The sequence below is a fragment of the Euprymna scolopes genome, chromosome 36 (assembly GCF_053919585.1).
Source record: "Euprymna scolopes isolate OS-2025 chromosome 36, ASM5391958v1, whole genome shotgun sequence".
Lineage (NCBI taxonomy): Eukaryota > Metazoa > Mollusca > Cephalopoda > Sepiida > Sepiolidae > Euprymna > Euprymna scolopes.
In genome coordinates this window covers 35049586-35067085 of record NC_136517.1, presented here as the reverse complement: position 1 = coordinate 35067085, position 17500 = coordinate 35049586, and the positions used below count along the sequence as shown (strand labels likewise).

Genomic DNA, 17500 nt, shown 5'->3' with positions numbered 1-17500 from the left:
TATGTGTTCCACTTAAGATCAGGAGTAAAAGTGAAACCCAGAGGCTTGTCAAAACATGAGGTCTCCCCAAGACGAGAGCCGTTCATTTCAATTGATGCCAGATGGGGATCAGGGCGTTGATGATGTAAAGATAAAAGCTTGGTTTTAGATGCATTAAAAGTAACCAGCCACTCCTTTCCCCATTGTACCACATGCTCAAGATCAGAGGAGAGAGAATCAGAGAGAACGTGATCGTTTACTGTCTTAGATGTGCTACCATAGATAGTAGTGTCATCATGTAAGGATATGATTTGGAAAATCATTAATGTAGATCAGGAAGAGAGTTGGTCCCAGGATGGACCCCTGAGGGACTCTAGCATTAATACTGAGAGCTTCTGATTTCTGCCCATCAACCACTACTCTTATGAACCTATCAGAGAGAAATGATTTAATAATTGAAAAGACATTTCCAGCTATACCGTATTATGGACATTAAAAATCAAAACATAATAACCCTATATATAAAATTTTCATTTCTATTTTGATAAAAATCCATACGATTTTGATTCTAAAAAAATGTTGGTAAAAACCGCAGTTTAATGGCCTCAACCTAATGCGATGAAAAAAAGGTGTACATATTGCTGTAAATAAAAACGTGCTTGAAATGTGCAGACGCAGTTAGATTTCTGTATTATTTTGTCAACTCCATAATAAACCACAGAGTGGACATTTTTTTCTTTCACGTAACCTTAATTAAACAATCATCGTTTCTTAAACAATGGAGCCACGAGTAAAAAGCACCCGAAGAGCGACATATTTGTTTGCGTACCTTTCTAATATTCAAGAAATGTTTCTTTTTCTTGGGAAAAACCGAAACATAATTAATTGGCTCCTCAAAGGTTTACACGGACTTGGAATAATACATTTGCTACACGAGTATTTTTTTTTCTTTTTTGGAATTCATGACTCTTTTGACTCCCAATTTTTCGTCTGCTTAAATTCTAATCACGTGATTACGGTGTAGCGTCAACAGAACATTCAAGTGCCGCTTGTTATGGATTTAGCTGAATACTATATTAAAAATCACTTTATTGGTACTTATACACTTATTTTACCAGGCTGGCGGATGTATTGTAACTATTCTGTACTTTCACCTAACAATCTGATAAACCAAAAGATATCGTAAAACTTGAAAATACTATTTAAAAGAAAATAGCAAAGTAAAAAAATAATCTGATTAAAGTAAAAAGAAACGAAAAGAAAAGTTAAATTTAAGTTTTACAATATATTTTTGTGACGAAATACTACCTTTTTTTTTTAATTACACGCGAATTCATTCATAATTGTGAAATTATTCAAAATAGAAGACACACGCACAAGCATAACTAAAAAAAAAAAAAAAAAATTTTTTTAAATAATTGTACAACACTTTAAATTTAAATCAATATATTCAAACGGTCCTTTGGAAAATAAATATGTAAAATAAAGTGGTACATATTACAGTGCTATTTTTATTTTTTTTTTAATAGTAGTTTTTGAATTTATTCAAGTTTTACGATATCTTTTTGTTTATTAAATTGTTAGGTGAAAGTACAGAATAGTTACAATACACCCGCTAGCCCAGTAATTTAAGTACATAAGTACCAATAAACTGATTTTTAATATCGTATTCAGCTAAATCCATAACAAGCGGCACTTGAATGAATAGTTTATTTTATTGACTTGGGAGTCAAAAGAGTCATGAGTTCTTTTCTTTTTTAATTTATTAAAACAAAAAATTATTTTCAGATTGTGTGTCACGACACTTTAGTGTAAAACCTCAGTTTAGTGGCCTGAACTTAATACAATGAAAGATTGTGTATAGGCGATAAATATTGTTCTATCTTGTTTTTTTTTTTGTAAATGCGGAACCTCTTCGAGTTAAAATCAACTTAGTATTACGCCTGTTATCTTAAGAAGACGCTTGGAATGTGCACGTATGCTGAAATGATAGCTTTTACTTCTTTAATTTCCGTTTTTAATGACGACTCCATATTTTTTAGCGATTATTCCTGCATATGTATATATTTCAAGCATGTTGTACTTAAGTTTACAAATGTAATACTAAATTGATTTTAACTCGAAATCGTTCCTCATTGACTAATATTTAACAAAAAATAAAGATAAAACAACATTTGTTACTTGTAGACAAATTATCACTGCGTTCTGTTGAGGCTGATAAATTGCGTTTTTACCAAAATGCCCAAAAAGCTTAAGGAATCTGAGGAAGAAATTAAAATTCTGTAAATCTTGCTTAATTTGTGTCTAATTAATCACGATGAATCAAATTTAATGCAAATCCGAAATATTTAAATTTTTAAAATGCGTCATACCATGCCCTTTAAAGATACTTTGAAAATTTCCAAAGAAACAGAAAATTTTTAGAATATTTATTAATCGATGTCTGATAGCTATTGTTCCAATTTCACAGAATATCGACGGAATCTGAACATTCATGAAGTATTTCCACATCCTCTTTGCCTCCCATTTACATAAAACTAAATTCAAAACAGACTTCGTAACCTAGGTGATGTCTTTTTCTATTACGTGCAACCTCTTTCATACAAAAGAGACGTTGCTAGCCTGTCTCTGCTCTATCGTTATTTTCATGGTAAGTGTTCGACTGAACTCCAATATATGGTCTCCCCTCGCCAATTTTTCACCCCCCTCCAAAAAAAATAAAAACAAAAAAACACTTGTCAAGCCAAAAAACACTATCAATAAATCCCCCACTCTCTATTTGTGCCTAAACCTAAATACAGATTCCGGATTCTATGAATAAAGCTTCTTTCCTAGAATTGCCCGCCTGTGGAATTCTGTTCCGCTGGTCTGCTTTCCATCTGACTACAATATCGTCGTCTTCAAGTTTAATGTAAACAAGTTTTTATTGAACCGTCCTCGTAAATAATCTAATTATACTAAATTTCCATCACAAACGATTACTACGCTACTGTCTCAATGACTACATTAACCCTTATCCTCGAGTGGCCTCCGCGTCTTGATATGTAGTAATCCCTCTGTAAAAAAATAAATAAATATAGCGCTCATTTACCACTTTTTATTGTGTTAGATGTGTTCAAAAACTCATAATGGCTGGTTAATTTGTGTGTCACGACGCTTTAGTGTAAAACCGCAGTTTAGTGGCCCGAACTTAATACAATGAAAGATTGTGTATAGGCGATAAATATTGTTCTATCTTGTTTTTTGTAAATGCGGAACCTTTTCGAGTTAAAATCAACTTAGTATTACGCCTGTTATCTTAAGAAGACGCTTGGAATGTGCACGTATTAGTTTAGGAGTAAATCCTGTATATACCAATGTATAAACTTAATTTAATATTCAATATTATAACATTAGTTTAAATTTTTTTTTCTTTGTGAACGGGATAATACCAACCCACAATTGTTAAATTTACAAAAAATAACTAAATAACGATTCTTTTCATTATTGTAACGAAATCCGAAAACTGAAAAAATGAGTTTTCACTAAAAAAAAGTGATAACTACTTATTGTTTTTGTCAATTTCAACAATAAGCAATGTTATCTACTTAATTGTCATGTCACAGTTATTTCAGTTTTTGCTGGAATACTACATAAAATATATATTTCCATTATTCAACGAAAAGAAAATGATTTCAGCCATGTTTGTTTTGTCACGTGTGACGTAAACACAAGGGAAATAACTCATTGTTTTAATTGGCCTAAGCTTTTGACAATTTTCAAAAATGGATTACCTCCCCTGCTAATATACGCGCTCTTCAGTTATTATGTAAACTAAAATTACTGATTTCTTCAAAAACTAGTTTCCTTAATAATGACTTTCTACCTTATTGTTTTTCGTAATTTTTGGATATGTCCATTATTGCGACATACCCATTTAATAATAGCACTGGTTTCACTTGAAATTCACTATTTCAGTTTTAAAAATCCGCTACAATAACGAAGAACATAAATAATTAAATAGATAAATAAATAACGTGTCTATCTTACTCATCCTATTGCCTAGAATATAAAATTCCATAAGTTCAATAGTTTAGGATTTTAACAAGAAGATGTATATTATTGATGCATCGATTCTTTTAAAAATGCATAATTTAATATGGCTCAAAATTTGATGTAGAGCAATTTTTTTTCTCTATTAATTGTTTTTGTATATAAACTCTGGTTGAGTTAAAGAGGAGTAAGCGTACCCCATAAATATACGGCATAATCACGTTGACACGCAGGTTCTCGTCAGATCATCAAACTTAAGCAATATTGAGCCTGGTCAGCATCAGATGAGTGGCCATTTGAGAATACCAGGCGCTGTGTGCAGAAGGACGTCGACACCTCTATGCAAGAGCTGAGAGAACTTAACACTGTTATTTCCCCTGACCGGGATATACATGCGACTGAGGACCGCTTGTGAATTCCATGTTCCCATGAAACTTCCTCCTTCAGAGGAAGCCGGTTCAATCTGTTTAGGGTGAGTGCCGCTTCGGTATGGTATCTCATAAATGGCAGAGTTTAGCGGTTAAATATTTTCACCGACAAATTCTTAAACTATTGGCCACATAGCACCGAAATTAACAGGAAATCGTAATCATACACCAAAGATTGCTTATAATGAATAAAATTTTTGTTTGGATGGATTAATTACGCGTATAGAAATATGTCGGCAAGTTGAAATGCAAAATGTTCGTTTCAACTTACCGACATATTTCTGTTACTTTTGCGTATGCGCAAATTCATTCATAACTTGAAGTGGTTTAATTTGAAATCTTCCTTATTTGTTGATAGCTGAAACGGTAGGGAACGCGGCTAGCGCACTAATTTTTTGGTTTTGATTCTAGCTGATTGCACCCAAGTCATTCTTTTTTAATCTTTTGAAATGAGTACTATATATTAGGTACAATATGATAACCAATAGAGAATTTGCTTCGAAATGCCATGGCCGAAAAGTATTTTCCTTTTTGATTCAACTTTGAATTGCCATTCTTTATCCTCCTGTACAGATTATATCTTGATTGCAGAAATTTCCTCCTGGACCAAATTACCGTAGGTGTGCATTAACAAACGCCACATACAGATTTATTATGCCTAAACTATTACCCACCATCTTATGTAACTTTTGCACGTCGTTACATACACATTCACTCGTGATAGGGGAGATTGGTGGTGTCTATTCCGAAAGCCGTTCTTAATATGGGGAGTCCTCTATCAATCTAAACAGTTCATATACAGTGAGAATCCCTCAATTCTAAAAAACATCTGTTTATATTTGCTATTCTTATGTTTCATAATTTATCATTGCATACGGATTTACGCATTCCCTTATTCGCTTTTTTTTCAGATTCAAAAAGTATCTTCAGGTTATCAACAACCGTAGTTTACGTTTTTGTGATGTAGAGAGGGAGGGGGTGGCTTTCACCGGGCAACGCCGGTTAATGGGTCCTGCTAGTTTCTTATATTATTTACACCACTTTTGAATTTTTGCATCGTGACAGATTATTGTATAAAGATTATTTCTTAATCTTTATCTTTATCAATTATATTAGTGATGGGACGATTCCAATATTTTTCTTGATTCCGATACAACGACTGACTCCATACTAAATTCCAGATTCCGATATAATTACCGACTCCGATTCCGTTTTTTTTTTTCTCTTTTTAAATCTCTAAATATTTGACTATAGAGTCGTTATTTTTTCCCGATTACCGTAAAAACATATGTGAAATGTGAAAATATTTTCTCAAACGTAAAAACAAACTTGTAGGGGGGGGGTCTATAGATTTTGGTTTTACTGGTTGTTTAAAATCAATAAATATTTAGTATTTTAACACTACTACCAGTGGTACAAGAAAGGTCCCCTTTTCTTGTAAGTAAGGAAAACATTAGATAAGTAAAAATGAGATTAAGATAGACTGAGATTCGAACCTTGTAAGCAAGGTTCGGAAATAGGATCAGAAATGGAATATAGAATTCGCATTGTTCAATTTAATATAAAATAGTAGATATGTTTGAGTAAAGGAATTTTGATTGTTCAATTCTTTTTTATGAAAACAGAATTAAAATAAGGTCAGTTAGAAGAACGAACAATAGCAAATGTAAATATGTTGAAAAATAAGTTAGGTCGAAAAATAGGTTAGAAGAATTCTTTGTCTGCAGAAATGGTTTGGGCATGCGCGAACCATGCATGTTTAACCCACGTGACTTTCCTATGTGCGTGTGTGGCACGTGTTTGAAGCTATACATGACGTCATAGCAGAAAATGAATTCTCGATATAGTTTACTAGTTTTAGGAGATTAGACAGAGTTGGACAGACGGGAGACAGAGCTGATATGAGTCAGAAGAGGGCCCCCCTTTGGATGCGAAGGGTTAGAAAGTTTTAATCATGTAGTCGACTTTGAATTCCTGGAACCATCATCATTGCAACCGGCTGAATGTGATAAAAGAACACATCATATTTTATAACTGCCGTCTTGTGTCGTCATTCTATCAAATTGAATGTAATGTGAAATAATCGTTAATATGAACTTTGTGTCCTCTCATCTTATATGAACTTGTTCCCACTCATCATTTTTATAATAAACTTTGTGTATAACTCATCTAAGTAATGTGTCCCCCTCTCCATCTAAGTAATGACTGTCCCCTCCTGTGTCATAAGAACTGATAACCCTCCTCTCTAAATATGTGTTAAAAGAACTCCTCTCCCCCCGTCTGTGAAACAGAACTGTAGAACTGTATAAATGTCTCTCTTCCCCCCCCCTCATCAATATGAATGTCCCCATTCTATCTTTAATATGCCCCCACCTATGCAACACCAGGAGTGGAAGATTTTGTTTTAAACAAAAATCAAACGAAAAAGACAATTAAGACAATCGTTTTTGGCATCAGAAAATAGACACAATATTTTTTTCGATTCCGATACCAATTCCGATACTACCAAAAGTTTCGATTTTTCCGGTTCCTGATTCCGATTTCAATTAATCGTCCCAACACTAAATTATATATATTCCTAATTAAGATTTAGTATCTATCTCTCTGAAACCGAAACTATTCTATTATCGGGAAAGGGGCACTGTAGTATATGTTGATACCCCCCCCCCCAGCATTATTTTTCCTTGGGTGGGGGGGGGGGCCCATAATCTAGTATATGTTCATTCGTCTTGATACCAACCTCGCAGGAATTATCCTTTTCTTTTCTTGGAGCAGTGATGGATACTCGTTCGTTATAGATCCTTTCTAAAATATTCGAACATATTTTAAACATTTTCATCAAAAACTCACACTTGATCTTGTGGGCTGGAATGGAGGTAACAAAAATTTAATTCTGCGTACGTGGCTCGTACTTATGTGTTCATATAAACGATTCTTTGATACGTATTATTTGGATCAATCAGACTACTGTTCTCAACTTGAATGTGATTTTTCACAACGTTTCGGTCGATGTAACCTCCGACCTTCTTCAGGTGTATCTTGTCGAACTCAGGAATTTGGACGGAATTTCGAGTGGGAGTAGCATGCTCTTGTTTTGTCAGACATGACTGGATAGAAGTATCTTTCGGAAGCCCACACTGAGGATTGAACCTTTAACCTTGACAATCCATAGGACCCGTGCCGCAGTGGTTAAAGTACTTGGAAAAATCAATCGTAAAAAGTGATATTCTCCTGAAGGTTGAAGGTTCAATCCTCAGTGTGGGCGATCGAAAAGTACCTCTATTCAGTCATGGCTGACAGAACAAGAGTATGCTACCCCCGGTAAGTTAATAAAGGGTTCTGCTCGAAATTCCGTCCAAATTCCAAGTTCGACAGAAACATTCCCGAGTTCGACAAGATCACCTGAAGAAGGTCGGAGGTTACATCGACCGAAACGTTGTGAAAATCACACTGAAGATGAGAACAGTAGTCCGATGAATCCAAATAATACGAATAGCCAATCCTCATCTCAAAATTTCAGAAACGTGATTCTTTGATACTTATCTATTTATTTATCCGACGTGCTCTGCATCCAAACTACTCGGCATCTCTTTGAATTGCCCCCCCCCCCCATTCCCTCTCCAGGTTCTACTGCACCCTTAAAATCAGCCGTAATCCCTTGCTGAAATCGCGCCATCCGGTTAGCGAGAATGGATTGTCAACCTTCGACGAAGACGCTCCTCGATATTGAAGGTCGCACCTTCAAACATAATCCTCAGTTTCTTTTTCTTTTCCCCGTCGTAGCAAACAAATAAACAAAAACTTGTGGACAATTGTTTCGACGAAGGGAAGACAGAGGGAATGGTCCGCCGGATTCCTGAATGTTTATAAAAATGAGCGGGAAACGTTCAAGAATCATAGAACGCTGCAACTCGGCCGCGGGAAAAGAAACCAGAAGACTGATGAAAGTTTTTTTTTTTCTTAAAAAAATTTTTTTTGCACTTCTTGCTGTCTTAAAAGCTCCCTGCAAGCTAAACTGTCTTACATTGCACACCAACAGGTACTTATGCACTTATTGTACGGCACTGAAATAATAACGTTTATTATTTAGAAAGCCATTCTTAACATGAGGAGCGGAGGGCGTTTCGTAACTGTTCTGTATTTTCACCTAACAATTTAATAATAAAAAAGATATCATAAAACTTGGATTTAAAGTAACATAACAATACTATCACGCGCGTGCACGCACACACACATATGCATATAGCGCAGTAACATAAGTACATATATATATATATATATATATATATATATATATATATATATATATATATATATATATATATATATATATATATATATGGCGCAGTGCAGTACAATAAGTGTATAAGCACCCACCAAAAAATGAAACCAGGAATTATCGTTCCGTATAATTTCTGTTAACTAAAAAAACAAAAAACAAAAACAAAAAAGACCCCAAAACTCACGATCTTTTTCCCCCTCTCTCTCTCTCTTTCGCTCTCTCGCTCTCTCTCACACACACATCTATACTACTACTACTACTGCTGCTTATTATTATTATTATTATTATTATTATTATTTATTATTATTTATTTATTTATTTATTTATTTATATATTTATTTCAATTAACACAAGACCTCCATCGATAACCAGTATTTCACACAGGGCTAAAGATACCAAATGTAACCAAATCTGCTTACGCTGTTGACGGCTTAATAGTGTAACACACTATGACACTTTCTGTATGGCGAAAACAAACAGATTGAAAAAAAAAAGAAAGAAAAGATATATATATATATATACACTCTTGCACAGGTAATTGAGCACTCTGGTTATTTCTAAGATAAGCTGTTCTTTTTGTTTGTTTGTTTATTTATTATTTTTTTTCGTCGTTACAACACTATAAGTGTTCTTTGGACAAAACCAGCACAACAACGCCGCGAATCGAAACCGGAACCACGTGTATCGTAATCCAACACTTAGCGCCTCCTGCCGCAATTTCCTGTAGGATAAATATTAACGCCTTCCAGCATTTTTTTCTTTTATCGCTAGGGGCAGTTGTAGCAAATAGTTTATACATGTATAAAAATAGAAGCCATTCGCAGACAGCTGTTTCGTTGTTGTTCTGACGTTTGTGTGCAGTTTATGTAACCGACACATCCACGCTGTAAGAAAGCAAATAACTTTTATACGTGATTCTGGGGGGAGTTCCAGGTAAAGACAAGTTACCCAATTGCGTATTAATATAAGCTATAATTGAATAGTTTAAATATTAGATATTGAGCTTCAATCTTCGATTCTGGAAATTGATTTCTATTGGAATTGATCTGAACTATACAATATTCTTTATATATTAACTGTGTCCCTCCTCATTCCCCTCTCTCTCCCTTTCTCTCTTTTACTCTCTCTCTCTCTCTCTCTCTCTCTCTCTCTCTCTCTCTCTCTATATATATATATATATATATATAATATTTTTCAAATATTAAGTTATTTTTATACATACAGCGACTAGTGTTTCATGCTTACGCAGTCATCAGTGTAAAAAGTGATAGTTATTGCTGGTTGGGAGATCCGAACCCAATCACAAAGACACCCTCTGTAGACAAACATCTTACCTCAAGGCTATAGGCAACCAATACAGGAATTCATCATCGTCATATCGTATGAATCTGAATATTCTGTTGTTGGCATTGGTTTCTCCAATATTTTTCTTAGTTAGAGTTCTTTCTAGAAAGACATGAGGTACTTATGGGAAGAACCAACATTCTAGGTGAAAGTGTTTTTTGTGGAACGATCTAGATTCGAACTTGGAACACCCAAGTTCTCAGTCGGTGTCGTTTACCACCGTCACCTCCCAACACAAGAATTTAAGGAAATTAAGTGCCTATAATAAATGCCGTATAGGCGGACATTCATAGTCGACAGTTAGAGAGTATTCAACGACCGGAAATCAGAATATTGCCTTCCTGCTAAAGTTGAACACTTTTTTTTCTTGATTTCCTTAAACTGGCTCAACTTTAACGTCTTCAAAACAAGGCCAGTTATATGTACAGACTTTACTCCATGTAATCCATAAGCGATATTACTACCCATTCCTCAAAAATAAAAAAATAAATAAATAAATAAATAAAAATAAAAAATAAGAGAGAGAAAAACTGCATTTGAACCTGTTTTTCCATCACAATGACTGTCCCTGGACTTGTCCGATTTCAACTGACCCTACTGATTATCCTGACCGCTTTTCACCCGCCTTCAACAAAAGGACAATCTCATTGCCGCTACAGCCGCGGGTGCTATATTTGTAGGTACTATCGGCCAACGAGGACTGGTTGCCTCGCCTATCGTTATTGTTTTAATCAACTCCATGGACCGCAGAAACCAGTTTGTGTCTTAAATGAGCGCCAACATGAAGGTAAGTGGAAGTTTATTTTTAATATAAAAAAAACAACAAAAAACAAAACTGTAATCTATCTTCTAGACCTTCGGAAGATGCAATCTTTATTTTTGTTATCCCAATTTAGAGTTCTCCTTTTTGAAGAGTTTGATTTTCTCCATATGAAAAACCAACCTTTTGTCTAACCCTACCCTCACGGGGAGGCAATAAATGGGATTCTAAACCTATTCATTTCTATCATTTGCTTTGTCTCTTCGTATGAGTTGCTTGTTCTTTTTTTTCTTTTCAACCTCACTACTATTCATTCATTCGTGTGGTGTCATGCCTGGCACAGGCATTTACAGCTATGGCTCTCCATCTATCTATCTCCCTCGTGGCACTCATGAATTCATTGTTGCTCACTCTTACCGAGCGAGGTGTTCTGATTCAGAATCCTCTTTGCGCTGTTTCTTGAATAAAGAGTCTAATGTATTACCATAGCTTTCTTTAAAGTTATACAGACAGTAGATTGCAGTTTCTTTCTGTCCGAGCAGTGCCCATACTGGGCAACTGTCGTGACCATTATACCCAAAGGTATCTTCTACTCAGCACGACATACAAAAACCATGAACAGAATTATTTTGTTTGCTTCCGTATTAAATCAGTCACCTACTATCCATGATCTCACTTTACCCTGATCGGGGGAAGGGGGGGGCTAAGTGGGTTCTCAACCTTGCCCAAGGGTCTCCCATAGACTAGCAAAGGGAAGAAGGCGCCTTACTTTTCTTTTGACAGTAGTGCTGTCTCGCTACCCAGTTACTGTACCAATTTTTCTTTTCGTGCAGAGTGTAGAATTCAGTGAAATGAACACCTCTCTAAAATCTAAAATTATTTTATTTTTGCAATTTCTGTATGTCAATAAGTAAGACAATAAAATAAATCTATATCTATACGCCTATACAGTTGAGATTGACATTGATATTTAAAAGTTTATTTTTCTAATTTAAAAATTATTCAACCGAACTTATTATATACTTAGTCATGCATATGCGAGTAGCTTCATAAAAGTTAAATAATTTGCATATTCCTTTGAAAAACGAACGTTTATTAATTAATTATTCATTTTTTTTAGTTTCTTAATGAATGATTGGGTTCATTTAATTATTACGTCCAATTTTATTTAAATATTTTTGATACATTGTGCATAATGCGTAGCATTTAGGATGTTATAGCAAAACCACTCTCTCTCTCTCTCTCTCTCTCACACACACACACACACGCACGCACACGCACATATATATTTATAAATAATAAAAGCAGGGAGGATATAACATTATTGAAAGAAGGAAAGAAAACCTGTGGCCTTTTTTTTAGAAATTTCCCCATTTTCGGAGAAGACGTCCTCAAGAAAATGACAAGGATGATTGAGGAAAATAAAATATCCCAAAGAAAGTATAGGAAAATGATATATATATCATATATATATATATATATATATATATATATATATATATATATATATATATATATAATTTTCCTATACTATCTTTGGGAAATATATATATATATATATATATATATATATATATATATATATATGATATATATATAATATATATATATATGATATATATATATGATATATATATAATATATATATATATGATATATATATATGATATATATATGATATATATATACATATATGATATATATATATGATATATATATGATATATATATATATGATATATATATATGATATATATATGATATATATATGATATATAAATATATATATGATATATATATGATATAAAAATATATATATGATATATATATATGATATATATATGATATATATATGATATATAAATATATATATGATATATATATGATATACAAATATATATATGATATATATATGATATACAAATATATATATGATATATATATGATATATAAATATATATATGATATATATATGATATATAACTATATATATATGATATATATATGATATATAAATGTATATATGAATATATATGATATATATATGATATATATATATATATATGATATATATATATATATGATATATATATATGATATATATATGATATATATATGATATATATATGATATATAAATGTATATATGAATATATATGATATATATATGATATATATATATATATATGATATATATATATATATGATATATATATATGATATATATATGATATATATATGATATATATATATAATATATATATATGATATATATATATGATATATAAATATATATATGATATATAAATATATATATGATATATATATGATATATAAATATATATATATGATATATATATATGATATATATACATATATGATATATATATGATATATATATATATGATATATATATACATGATATATATATATGATATATATATACATGATATATATATGTGATATATATATGATATATATATATATGATATATATATATATATGATATATATATGATATATATATATGATATATATATATGATATATATATATGATATATATATGATTTATATATATGATATATATATATGATATATATATAGGATATATATATATATGATATATATATGATATATATATATATGATATATATATATATATGATATATATATGATATATATATATGATATATATATATGATATATATATATGATATATATATGATTTATATATATGATATATATATATGATATATATATAGGATATATATATATATGATATATATATGATATATATATATGATATATATATATGATATATATATATGAGATATATATATGATATAGATAGATATATGATATATATATATGATATATATATGATATATATATGATATATGATATATATATGATATATATATATATATATATATATGATATTGATATATATAATATATTTATGATATATATATATGATATATATATGATATATATATGCTATATATATATGATATAGATATATATATATGATATATATAATATATATATGATATATATATATATGTATATATATATGATATATATATATAATATATGACATATATATATGATATATGTATATGATATATGTATATGATATATATATATGATATATATGATATATATATATGATATATATATATATGATATATATATGATATATATATGATATATATATAATATATATATATGATATATATATATGATATATATATATGATATATATATATGATATATATATGATATATATATGATATATATATATGATATATATATGATATATATATATGAGATATATGTATGATATATATTATATATATATGATATATGTATATATATGATATATATATGTATGATAAATGTATATATATCTGAAATATATATATATATATATGTGATATATATATATATGATACATATGATATATATATATATGATATATGTATATATGTATGATATATATATATATATATATATATGATATATATATGATATATATAAATGATATATATATGATATATGTATATATATATGATATATATATATATGATTTATATATGATATATGTATATATATGATATATAAATGATATATATATGATATATGTATATATATGATATATATATATGATATATATATGATATATGTATATATATACGATATATATATATGATATATGTATATATATGATATATGTATATATATGATATATGTATATATATGATATATGTATATATATATGATATATGTATATATATGATATATGTATATATATGATATATGTATATATATGATATATGTATATATATGATATATGTATATAATATATATATATGATATATGTATATATATATGATATATGTATATATATATAATAGATATATGTATATATATAATATATATGTATATATATAATATATATATGATATATGTATATATATGATATATATATGATATATGTATATATATAATATATATATGATATATATATGATATATGTATATATAATATATATATATATATATGATATATGTATATATATAATATATATATATATGATATATGTATATATATATAATATATATATATATATGATATATATATATATGATATCATATATATATGATATATATATATGATATATATATGATATATATATATGATATATATATATATCATGTATATATATATGATATATATATAATATATATATAATATATATGATATATGATATATATATGATATATATATATCATATATATATGTGATATATATATAATATATACATAATATATATATATATATATATATATATATATATATATATATATATATATATATATATATATATATATAGGAAAAGAAAATATTTCCTCAATCATCCTTATCATTCTCCTGAGGAAATCCCCCGAAAATGGGAACGAAACATTGAGGAATTTTAAAACGACATAGATTTTCATGTCCCTTTTCCATAATGCTATATCATCCCCGCTATATATAGAGAGAGCGGTGAAATATATATATATATATATATATATATATATATATATATATATATATATATATATATTTATATATATATATATCTATATATATATATAAATATATATATATATATATATATATAGTGTCATACACATATAGTACCGGGTCGTTGTATCACAACTCATCTGACACACACTGTGGATCGAACCTACAACCGTCGACTGTTCTAACCATCGGGCCACGAATCAGTGCTGTAAATATTTCTCCTCGAGTGTGTATTAAATCCGCACAAACAAATCAATAGTTGGCTTCGCTTTATTGCTTCAATACGCGTCGGGTAAAAATATATTTACAAAGTGCTCAACCCAAAGAGGGGGCTTTTTATTTGTCATCTACATACAATACCGTTTCGTTGTATCACAGCTCATCAGTGCGGATAGACACAGCGGATGGAGCATGATATTCCGTGTTTGAATTGGCTTGCTCAATCTCCAGACCTTAATTCTATCGAAAACGTATGACAAGCCAGAGTTACGCAACGATAACATTTCAAATCTGAAAGAAAAAAGAGAATTGGGATGCCTTTTCACTGGAGTATTGCCGAGGACTAATTAAAATTTAATTTTTGTCGAAATTTCTTTCAGATTTGAAATGTTATCGTTGCGTTACCAATCTATAAATATAAAGTCTATCGCATTTTTTATTTATTTTGTACTAGTGTGTGTGTGTGGGTGGAGCCGGGAGGATCTATCTATCTATCTATCTATCTATCTATCTATCTATCTATCTATCTCTCTCTCTATCTCTCTCTCTCTCTCTCTCTATATATATATATATATATATATATATATATATATATATGAGAGAGAGAGAGAGAGAGAGAGAGAGAGAGAGAGAGAGGGAGAGAGAGAGAATTAGACCGGAAGTTTAGAAGAGCAAAGTTTAATTTAATGTATTAATACTTTAAAGAAACATTGCTCATAGTACCGTAGATATATAATAAGCTCAATAGGTATATTTCTTCCAGAGCTATATTAATGTTGAGGATAAAGATTAAAATTATATATTATGAATCAATTTATAAAGGAAAAACAAAAGAAAATCATTTTGATTTTATTTTGTTTCTCCTTTTGAAACTGATTCATAATATATAATTATTAATTTTTATCCTCAATATATATATATATATATATATATATATATATATATATATATATATATATATATATATATAGCTTAATGTAAAAGGAAAAGAGAAAGTTTATTATTACTACTATTATATTATAATTTTCATTACTATTATCTTTCGTACTATTATAATTACCTTACTATTATTTGGTATATTTTTTACCACTCTCATAAGTAGTAATGGTTTCCTTACTCCTCCATTTTGACATCAATATGTATACTTAACCTTTTGCATCATCAAGTTAAACACACTCATAGCCATTGCCACCCCAATCTCCTACCGCCCCCTTATAATCATACTCCCTATATCATAACAGTAGAAACTTATAAATATATTGCCGCATTTTACCTTTCAGTTTTACAACCTTGCATACCCCCCCCCAAATTATAAGCGATTTTATAGCCGCCTTTTGCCGTTAAGGTGGCACCAATCCAAATTACCCACTCCATAGAAAATAGACACCCCACAACCGTTAAAATAAATTACCACGCAGCAACAATACATCCCCTATTTTACCATAATACATATACCCCTTATTTCAATACTATGTTAAAGACCATATACAATCTTATATATCATACTATATATAACAAGCTTCTCCTTATTTATTTAGAATTCAATAAAGCTTCCCCCAAAATTCTATAATTCCTCTTAATCTTTTTCATCCCTAATGAACCTTACGCTAGAGCCGCATCTTCCCCATGCTAGCTAGCACCTTCTCTACTCTTCTGATGAGAAGCATTAGGCTTCGAAATGCCCTGGCATAAAAAGTCCCTTCTATCCTTCAAATTTTGTCTGTATTCCATTATTAAATAAATGATCCATTCTACATCTACCAATATATAGTTTTGTGTCTTCATTTCATACTCTTGTTGTCCTATTATATATATCTATAATATAAAGCTGAATATCTGTGTGTGTGTGTGTGTGTGTGTGTGTGTGTGTCTGGTCACGAATAGGCTCC

General features: G+C 29.8%; 1 protein-coding gene across 1 annotated transcript in view; it reads left to right on the top strand.

The window, feature by feature from the left end:
- Positions 1–10623: 10623 nt before the first annotated feature.
- Positions 10624–17500, top strand: part of LOC145260212 (chymotrypsinogen A-like) — a 30839-nt gene continuing 23962 nt past the window's right edge. Inside the window, exon 1 of the mRNA XM_080118036.1 lies at positions 10624–10852. Within this exon, the coding sequence (XP_079974162.1) occupies positions 10624–10852 (229 nt within the window). The remainder of the gene's footprint in view (positions 10853–17500) is intronic.